The sequence below is a fragment of the Sinocyclocheilus rhinocerous genome, unplaced genomic scaffold (genome assembly GCF_001515625.1).
Source record: "Sinocyclocheilus rhinocerous isolate Xijiao unplaced genomic scaffold, SAMN03320098_v1.1 scaffold553, whole genome shotgun sequence".
Lineage (NCBI taxonomy): Eukaryota > Metazoa > Chordata > Actinopteri > Cypriniformes > Cyprinidae > Sinocyclocheilus > Sinocyclocheilus rhinocerous.
In genome coordinates this window covers 252,545-263,250 of record NW_015627255.1, presented here as the reverse complement: position 1 = coordinate 263,250, position 10,706 = coordinate 252,545, and the positions used below count along the sequence as shown (strand labels likewise).

The following is a 10,706-nucleotide window of genomic DNA, read 5'->3' as shown; positions in this document are numbered from 1 at the left end:
TACTTTCATAATATCTCTTTTCTTGTTCCCAGAGAGGTTTTTAAATTTTTTTTTTTTTTTTTTTGGACACAGCTTTAGGTTTCTTCCCCTCTGACTGTGTACCCTACTAGTGTTTGTTTGACAGACACCAGGCCCTGGTAATCTCTGATATGAATGGAATGTGTCCGAGACAGAGAGGCTACCGGCTCCAACATAATGAATGTCCTATCATCACGACTTTCTCAGGGAGAACGCACTGACAAGCTTGCTTTTATTTCACAGGTGCTCACCCCAACCACTCACAATGTGTGGATGGAGCTCGAAAACTGGCACTATAGAGCTTCGAAGAACAGTATGCATTGATAAAATGTAGCCTGGTAAATCTTCACATTAATTTGAGTTGGTTGACAGAGTGTCTAATGGTTGGTTTCCAGTTGGTTTGTGTCAGATCAGGGGTGGGGAGGCCCCCAGGTGCTTTGTTGCTCTAGAATAGTCCTGGAGCAAAGCCAGACCACCAGAACAATACAGCCACTCTGATCCACACACTTCAGAAGAGCCTGACCAGCTTTGATTATTGTGAAAACAGTTGACATGCAGTTGTCCAAATATTTCATAAGTGGTGGCTTTGGGTCTTGTTGGACAGGTGGGAACCCGGCACAGAGCAACAATTGGAAGGATGAGGCTTTGATGGTGTTTATTTGTTCTTCATGAAAGGCTCTGGTGTATGAAGGGAATGTAGGAGACATTTAATTCCCACACAAGTCATGGTGAAGAAGAATGTGTTACTTGCCTTGTTTACCTGGTGACACAAAGGAGGAAGGAGACTCGCCAGAAGGTGTGTTTGTGCTTGTTAAGAGGTTTGTCAAGGGAAATAATTTCTTCTTAATTACTGATGTTCATTCAGATGCTGTTGATTGAAGTGGGTCTTCTGTAGGTTTCTTTTACATGGCAGTTTTTTGGGAGTCACTGTAATTGGCTAGAATTGAATGAGTGTTATTTTGACTAATCTAAGGATGATGAAGATTAGTTCAGGGATGCGCTGATATTAAATTTCTGTCCAATACCAATGCTAGTTGTTAGTTGATAAATGCCTGATATTAGGATTTTATATTATTTTGTATATATAAATAAAAAATAAAACACCAAAACCTAAAATAAATAATTTCAAATGATACAAGTGAATTTAGGCATCACAAAATTATATAATGTACAGTATGAAAATTGGATATTAATTTTGTGATTAGCTAAAGATGTTATTAACCAATGTCATTAAATTATGTGTTTTTAAAGACTACCTTTAAGTGAGATGATGGCTAAGGTAGTCTAAAGATAAAAAGGGAAAATTACACATACATAATTAAATATCCAATATTGACTGATTAAGGAAAATTATATACAAAATAAAAATGTTTAATATTGTCCAAAATCCAATATGGTACCAATTAGACATATTTTCTTCAACCATGGTTCATTTAATATTATTTTATGTGATTTTTTCCACATAGTGTAAATGGATTGTGTTATGTCAGCAAGAGAAGTATAAAACTGTAGAGTAAATCGAAAAAAAAGGGGGTTATCTGTACCAATAGTTAGCTGCAGATGTTATTTTTCTGTCCTCTCTCCATCAGACAGTGGAATATCCTGAGGGAAATGCAAAAATTCCACTTCCCTCAGTGTTTCCCCTCCTCCACGCTTGGAAGCACAAAGGTTTTTATTTTCCATCAGTATCAACAGACCTTGCTGCGTTTACACTCTTCACTGATCACAAGACAAACAAAGAAGCGTTGAATAATTAAAATCTGAAATACTTGTGAAATATTTACATCCTTACTTTGCTCAGAAAACCTGTTTGTTATAGTTGGTTTAATTGAGTTAATCATTTACTTCATTAAACACTGTAATTGAGAGAAGACAAATATCTTATTAAAACTAGGCTGTGCAAAGCCCACTTTTGCATTCAGTTTACTCGAAAAACAAAGCCATCAGAGCTTTCATAAAAATAAAAAAACCTGCATCCAGTTTCCAAGTAAGACAATCTGAAGTTTTTCCTCTCTGTGGAGGTTTTAGGCTGGAGGGCAGAATATGTCCTGCTCCGTACCCCAGCCGTGATGCTCTCTTGCTGGGCACAGTGCAAAGAATTCTCCCTTCAGCAACTCTGAATGAATTTCACATAGCTGAAATACTTTAGTCAGCCTAGAGAGTCACAGGTGGGCTTTAGGGGTCCTCAATAAAGCAGAATTACCTGTCAAGTAGGGATGTCCCGAGCCGTTGTCAAGGATCTGAATCGGGGCCGATTAAGCATTTTTTGACTGATTGGTATTGGCTATCCTAAGCCCGATCCTTATTTTACTTCAGCTATCATGCCGGTGTCATGCAGTAGGTGGTGATGCCTTCCAGCAGGTTTGCCAACCTCCATTAAAAGGAAAAGACAAAAATGCCATTGTTGTCATAACGTGTTGCTATGGGTTGTGTCTTGCTTCGGACTTGACTGACAGACTGGTGTTCTGGCATTCGCAAGCTTCGTGCTTTCTAACCTTATTTCCACTTCTTTGTTGCAATTTTTGTATATATACAGGTGCATCTCAATAAATTAGAATGTCGTAGAAAAGTTCATTTATTTCACAATTTGAGTTGAATTACTGAAATAAATTAGAATGTCGTAGAAAAGTTCATTTATTTCACAATTTGAGTTGAATTACTGAAATAAATTAGAATGTCGTAGAAAAGTTCATTTATTTCACAATTTGAGTTGAATTACTGAAATAAATTAGAATGTCGTAGAAAAGTTCATTTATTTCACAATTTGAGTTGAATTACTGAAATAAATTAGAATGTCGTAGAAAAGTTCATTTATTTCACAATTTGAGTTGAATTACTGAAATAAATTAGAATGTCGTAGAAAAGTTCATTTATTTCACAATTTGAGTTGAATTACTGAAATAAATTAGAATGTCGTAGAAAAGTTCATTTATTTCACAATTTGAGTTGAATTACTGAAATAAATTAGAATGTCGTAGAAAAGTTCATTTATTTCACAATTTGAGTTGAATTACTGAAATAAATTAGAATGTCGTAGAAAAGTTCATTTATTTCACAATTTGAGTTGAATTACTGAAATAAATTAGAATGTCGTAGAAAAGTTCATTTATTTCACAATTTGAGTTGAATTACTGAAATAAATTAGAATGTCGTAGAAAAGTTCATTTATTTCACAATTTGAGTTGAATTACTGAAATAAATTAGAATGTCGTAGAAAAGTTCATTTATTTCACAATTTGAGTTGAATTACTGAAATAAATTAGAATGTCGTAGAAAAGTTCATTTATTTCACAATTTGAGTTGAATTACTGAAATAAATTAGAATGTCGTAGAAAAGTTCATTTATTTCACAATTTGAGTTGAATTACTGAAATAAATTAGAATGTCGTAGAAAAGTTCATTTATTTCACAATTTGAGTTGAATTACTGAAATAAATTAGAATGTCGTAGAAAAGTTCATTTATTTCACAATTTGAGTTGAATTACTGAAATAAATGAACTTTTCTACGACATTCTAATTTATTGAGATGCACCTGTATATATATTTAAAATTACTGTAGTAATTGTTATTTTTATTCATATGTTACATATAAATTATTTTTTACATTTGAGCCCCTCTCTGCACATCCCTGTATAAACTGGATTGATTTTAATAACTTTAAGTTTAATGTACTTGAAGTATGCACCAAGCACTTGGAAAATACAAGTATCAGATCGGGACTTGGTATCGGTAGATACTGAAAATTCAGTGACTCGGATCGGATCGGTGCACAAAAAAACCTGATCGGGACATCTCTAATGTCAAGCTGAAGATCTTCATAAGGCTTCGTTAGGCTTGGGTTTGTTCTTCATCCTCCACTTTGAGTTTAAAATAAACTCTGGCTTCCTTCCTCAATGCAGCGATGTGTTGCTGTATCCAAGGCACTGCCCATCTTTGTTGACTAAATCTTGAGCACTGACTGTACAAGTCAAGGTCATTATGGTGACTAAAACGCACTTGTGCTGATGTCACATCTTAAATGACCTCATGTGCTCAGATATGCTGGCTCACGTCTCAGAATTTCTCTCTAATGTGACTTCAAGGCCTGTTCCCCCCCTTGCTCTTCTCTGGAAAGATTATATCTTAATTCAATTTAAAACAAAACTCTCTGAATTCGACCTGCCCTCACAGAGCCATGTGGAAACTGCTGCGGTTACATAATACTTTGTTGCTTTGTGCTGGATATGTGGTCTAATTGAAGTTTTTCTGGGATCACCGGTGAGTTGTTCCGTGTTCACGTAACTTGTTACTAACTTTGTTACGCTGATAACTTCAGACTTCTGATTGTGATAAATTGACTAATTTGTTTGCACTAGCAGCCTATCTTTGTCAATCTATATAGGTGTTTCTCTGGTCCAAGTGTCTTTCTGTTTGTGTGCTTTTTGTATCTTTCCCATCATGTTTCTTGTCCCAGTTGTGGGCTGAGTGGGTCCACTTGGTTCCTGTCCTGGCTAAAATCCACAGTGATTGGTGTGGTGTTAAGTGTAATCTTGACTACTCTGTCCTCCCACGTTGTGTCCACGGGGTGTTTTTATGGCGGTGATTTCTGATAGGCCATGACAGGGTCATTGATAAAAGACCTCACTGATTATATACAAGGAACCGCATGAATGGCTAATCTAAAAACTGTTTATCTGTGCTGAAGAGCATGATTAGTTTATCTTTCTCTCGCTGTTTTCCAGCATGACTCTCAGTCAGGGCTGGGTGTATTAGCTTAAACATGTATAAATATAACCAAATTAGAGTGATGATGCAAATGATTGAGTGAATCAAAGTTTTGAATCAGTTAAGCAAAACAGATTGAATTGATTAAAAAAATGAATCAAGTAGATTGCATGCAGTGTTTCTAGGCTATATAGAAATGTTATTAATTTAGTTTTATATTTCCTGCCTATTTCTGTCTGAATTCATGTTAAGATGTATGATAACTGGTCATCATTAGTCAGGGCGATCTATTTTAAACTTTAAAGGGATAGTTCACCCAAAAATGGGCATTCTGCCATCATTTACCTCACCCTCATGTTGTTCCAAACCTTATGACTTTCTTCTGTGGACAAAAGTCATTAAAGCCAATATAAAACCAAAATTGACCCCATAGAGTCTCTTGATACATTTTTCTAGTCTTATTGAACAATTCTTTGGATATTATTATTCCCAATAAGAAAATCATCTCTGGAAAAAAAACTTTCCTTCTTAGATGATGTCACTAAGCACTCCTGTTTTTCATCTAGTCCCATCCCAAACACTTATCCAACTTTTCATGATCCAGTCAATTCCTTATGAATCATGTTTTTTTTTAAGCTCTTTCAATATTTTTTCACTTGTTTTTCACAATATTTTTTCACAGAAATACTTGTTTTTACTAATCTCATCAGGCTTGGAATGCCATTTCTCGTTGACTTTAAAAGCCACAAATATGCTAAATGGACCATCATTTACTTACCCTCATGTCATTCCAAACCTTTGTTACTTTCTTTTTTCTGTGGAACATAAAAGAAGGTATTTTGAAGAATGCTGGTAACAAAAAAAAAATACAATGAAAATCGATGGTAACTGTAAATGTTGGTTTGTTACCAACATTTTTCAAAACATCATCTTCTATTTTCCACAGAAGAAAGAAAGTCATACAGATTTGGAATGATACAAAAGTGAATAAATGATGACACAATTTTCATTGTTGTGTGGACAATGCCTTGAATAACTTTGTGGGTTTACTTTTTGAAGGACGAACATACAATTGAAAGATTAGCTCCTTTTGGATTTGCTATAGTAGGGGTGAATGTTTCATGTGAAACCTCACTTGTTTAGTTTATAATCACTTGCTTTTCTTCCTTTTAGTTGCAAGACTAATTATCTTTTCATTGTGTTTTTACGCATAGTTTGAGATGCACTATGGAAGGTACACGAGAAATTTTGAGTTACGAAACTCAGATTAGTCAGGTATTTTCCTGTCAAAGACTCAATGTAAACAGTTATTAGGTTTGACAGTGTTTCCTGGAAATACAGTAATTTTTATCTAAAATGCTTTTATCTTGAGTGGCCAGAGTGTTTGTCCTTAGAGAACCGCAGTATTCTCCGTTAAATAAATTAAACAATTCACTGATTCATTCATGGCTTGAGGGGCACTGCACCAAAGCTTATAATGGAATTTTATTGCCTAAATCAAATTCAAAGACACTGCCACTAGAAAAGACTTTCCAGTAGGTTTTGTTATGTCTTTGCGCCCATTTAGTGTTTGACCCTTATATAATATTTCTGTTTCTCTACAGGGAGTCCCTCCAAAGCTGCGTCCACCATGTCCCTTTCTGTGCGCCCCACGCGGAGGGCCGTTGCCAGATCCATCACTAGGAGCCAGTCCTTCGCGGGAGTCAACTCCTACGATAAGTCTTACAGGTCAGTGTTAAAACAATCATCAACAGAAGCGGTGCTCTCGAGCGTGCATTAGGGATGGGTGATATCAAATATTCATGATATATTGATGATTTTAATGTCTATTACCCTAGCCCAAACACAATAGGTTAAAGGGGTAGTAATATGACGTTGCTAAAAAAAACATTATTTTGTGTATTTGGTGTAATGCAATGTGTTTATGCGGTTTAAGGTTAAAAAAACACATTATTTTCCACATAATGTACATTATTGTTTCTCCTCTATGCCCCGCCTTTCTGAAACGCGTCGATTTTTACAAAGCTCATCGGTCTGAAAAGCGAGGTGTGCTCTGATTGGCCAGCTATCCAGTGCGTTGTGATTGGCCAAATACCTCAAGTATGTGATGGAAATGTTACGCCCCTACCATACTGTGATGTCGTCTCCCAGCGCGACGAGACAAAACCAATAAAACCCATTATAAACGAGGCATTGTTGCATCCAGTGGGGACATAAATTATGGATTATAATGACTTATACTGTCTTTTTATGCGTTGCGTTGCATCGCGCCGCGTAAACATAAAACCACGTCTGCATTTGTGATCGGAGAAATGACAAACAAACAAGCGCTACTCTACACTGTTTAAAACTCGCGTTTGAATCATCAGTGGCAAATCCTTAAAATGAAAACGTACTTACAGTCTGTGAGTCAGAACAGCCGGAATTGGGAAAATTCTTTAAATATGAAAACTTACTTACAGGCTGTGAGTCAGAAGCACCAGACTGTCCTTGCAAAGTTGGAACTGCCCCACTTTATAGAAACAGACACCGGCATTGTAGGCTTCTCTCCCAGGAAACAGTCCTCGTTCTCCATAAAATGCGCTGCACACATATGATTTGGGTTGAAGTGATCTGGAACAGTGTTGTAAATACAACTTAACCACTGATTTCTAGTTGTGTCCTCTGTTGGAAGGCCAAGCAATGTAGTTTCGCTTTCACAACGAAACACACAGCGTCTCCATGACATGGCGGCGGCAACAACAATCGTGACGTAGACATGTGGGGGCGCGGTTGACTCTTAACTTTTATAAAGAATATCTCTTTGAATTTGAGACTTTAGTCTTTGCAACTTTACAGATCTTCTTTATGCACCAAGAGCTTGTAACACTCCAAAGAGAAAGGAAAAATTGAAATTGCATCATATGACCCCTTTAACTTGGAGCAAGCGCTCACAATGTATAGAATTAGCCTTTTCAATTATGACCAAAGGCATTAAACATCTTTAAAGGGAAGTCCCAGCTGACAGGACGTCCTGTGGAACCAGCATACATTTCCGAATGGCTGCAGGGAGCAGGAAAGCATGGACGTTTATTATTGGCTACAAAAAGGCTTCGCTCTAACAAAACAGGGGACAAATTTTCATGAATATCTGTGTTGATCTTGTAGCCAGTAATTTTTGTACACGCCACACAGACTTGACTTGGTTGAATAATTTTCTCTTTTTTATCTATTGAATAAATAAGCATTGTTTTTGTTCAAGTGTATGTGTGATGTGTTTTAAAGGTAAGTATTTGGCATCATGTTAATTTTTTAGAGGGCTGAATGGCTCTTGAGCACTGACTCTTGCGGTTGATGTAGTTTGATTCAAAAGTGTGTAGAGTTCTCTTCAAACCCTTGCTGTTGAAATAGAGCAGACAGAGAAAGCATGAAAGATTTAAGAAGGCCACTATCAGGACAACAGGGTTAGAATGAACGGGAGGATGAAAGATAGACACACGAAAATGAGTTCAGAGTAATATTGGTTAAAAATATAAAATAAAGAATACTAATTGGGTAAATGACTGATTTCCCCATCATTCCCATATTTTCTGTCTTCTTATTAGTATTATGTCTTATTCTGTATATTTCAAAAGCGTTATTTAGTTCCTTTTGTTACTGTGACTTGCTTTACTGTTATATTTACCTGCAGATCCTGAGCTGTTCTCTGCTGTTTTTCCTCATACGGCTTTACAGGAAAAGATTGTGTCAAGGCGCATCAGTGTTTCTCTCCATTTTATTGAGTTGTCTGTCATCTTGGAGAAGTAATTGCAGCTTGAATCGATCAGCACGAGTGTTGTTCTAAAGCGCTATTGATTTAGATAAGAGATTGTTTCCCTGGCTCACTGAAATACTTTTTGCATTCAAACCCCTCATCTTCCATTGGTTGAAAAAACAGGTGGTCCTATTGTAAACGAAATGATTACTCATAGTTAGGGATATGCCGGTATCAAATTTTCACGTTGCGATTAATTGCTAATGCTTTCATCACGGTATGCGGTATTATCACGATGTTGAAATTTAGTTTTAAAAAAGTTCTGTCATAATACAGTATAACAGGTTTAATAATTTTTTTCTTATAACAAAAATAACTGAACATTTAAATGCAATAAAGCAATACAGAAAAATGTATAAAGTTAAAAGTTTTACACAGATTAAAGTGCAAAAGAACTATACTATACTATATTCTCCAAAGATAAACTATCTCATTAAATAACACAGTTGCAACTTTCGATTTTAACAACCTGTTATTAAATATTGGAATACCTAAGATTAATGAATGTTCAGAAGAATTTTTCATTGGCAGTTTATGTTAACTAATGAATTAACTAATGTTAACTAATGAAGCCCTAATGTAAAGTGTGACCGAACAATAAAGAATCAAAACACTTTCAAACAATATTTAGGGCATGTTGTAGTCCAGATTAAAATGTAAAAAACTTTTGAAATTAAATAGCCTATTAAGTCTAAATATTTAAGTATTTGGCGCTGTGATGAACATCATAGCAAATACACAAATCTGAATGGCTATTTACATAATTTAAACATGATTCAGAAACAGAAAGTAGTGCAGCTGCTTTGTTTACAGGGTTTCCGGGTTAGCGGCTGCATTTAAATGAATTATAATTATTATTTCTGCAGTTTAGCGCCATCTGCTGTCAGAGAGTGAAAGTGCGCTTTCATCCAGAGCGTCTCTCACATGTTCCGCCATGTGCTTCTCGTCTGGGCTTGTTTACATCAGAGTGCGCACTGGTCTTTCACGCAGCAAACAGCGGTGTTGTGCATTTTGACCAGTTGATGGGAAAAGTATTCTTAAAATGCATTCAAAATTCTGAATAATTTGTAATATATAATTATTCACGGTATTTAGAAGTGCCCATGATAACAATATCGTGCATATTCATTACCGTGATATATCGCATTACCGAATACGGGCACAAGTCTACTCATAGTTCAGGGTAGGGTTGTGCCAATAGACCGATAGTAACGTGTATCAATGATAGTCAGAGATATCGCCTGTTGCTGATGCCTTTGACGATAACAAGACTATTATTATTATTATTATTATTATTATTATTATCAGGCTAGTAATACTATCGAATTAATATTAGGGTTTATTTGTTCCATCATATTTATTTTTCGTAAAAAAAAAATTATTGTAAGTGTAGCGATGTAAGAATAAGAGATTTATTCATCATACAGTGTAGATCGCTTCACTGATTATAACGAGAGTGTTTTTTAAAGTGCATAAACTCGTGCTAGGCTGAAGTCATGTTCTTTTTGATAATGTAAATGTTCATTGATCATTTTCTATAGCTGCTGTTTGAATAACGGAGGAAATGTAAGCAATTTAATTAGTAAAAGCAAATTCAGTCATATTAAAAATACTTTATGACATGATATTTTCTAACATTAGGCTGCTTTTTGCCTTACCCCGCAGTTGGTCCACTCTCCGGCTATGAGAGAGTGAGTAAAGTAAATAAATAAATATGTTAGCACGATAATATCTCACAGGCGATCTCACAGGCTGACGATATGATTATAAAGCATATCACCCAACATTAGTTCAGGGATCAATCATAAGGATGATGAGAGGGTTTCTGGCCGGTTAATGGGAATGTCACTTGCCTTACAGGTCTTTTTCTGCATCGTCACAAAATCTTTTGCCAAAATTTATGCCATGCAGACTCGAATGTTTGGTTTCCTGTGATGTTTTCAACATTATAGTTGTGAATTCTGCTGATTTAAATATGAGAAAATAAGGTAACATAAGGTAAAATAAGAATAGCTTTTACTATAAATTCCAGTTGTTATTAATATATTATTTTAATTAATGTATTCTTCATTTATTGTTTTATTTTAATATATTTTAATAAAAATTATTTAAAATAATATTAATATATTATTTTAGATTTTTTAAAATTCCGAATATATATATATATATATATACTGTGTATATATATAT

The 10,706-nt window shown here is 35.2% G+C and overlaps 1 protein-coding gene across 4 annotated transcripts in view; it reads left to right on the top strand.

Annotated features, from left to right (window-relative positions):
- The window catches only part of LOC107726225 (protein FAM65A-like), a 64,485-nt gene that overhangs the window by 28,028 nt on the left and 25,751 nt on the right, over positions 1-10,706 (top strand). For 2 of the 4 annotated variants that reach the window (XM_016535750.1, XM_016535772.1), the window contains exons 1-2: positions 741-814; positions 6,328-6,451. In XM_016535750.1, coding sequence (XP_016391236.1) covers positions 757-814; positions 6,328-6,451 — 182 coding nt within the window. In that variant the 5' untranslated portion in view covers positions 741-756. Of the gene's footprint in view, positions 1-740; positions 815-6,327; positions 6,452-10,706 lie in introns of those variants that run through there. The other 2 variants (XM_016535763.1, XM_016535757.1) reach the window with 1 other exon arrangement.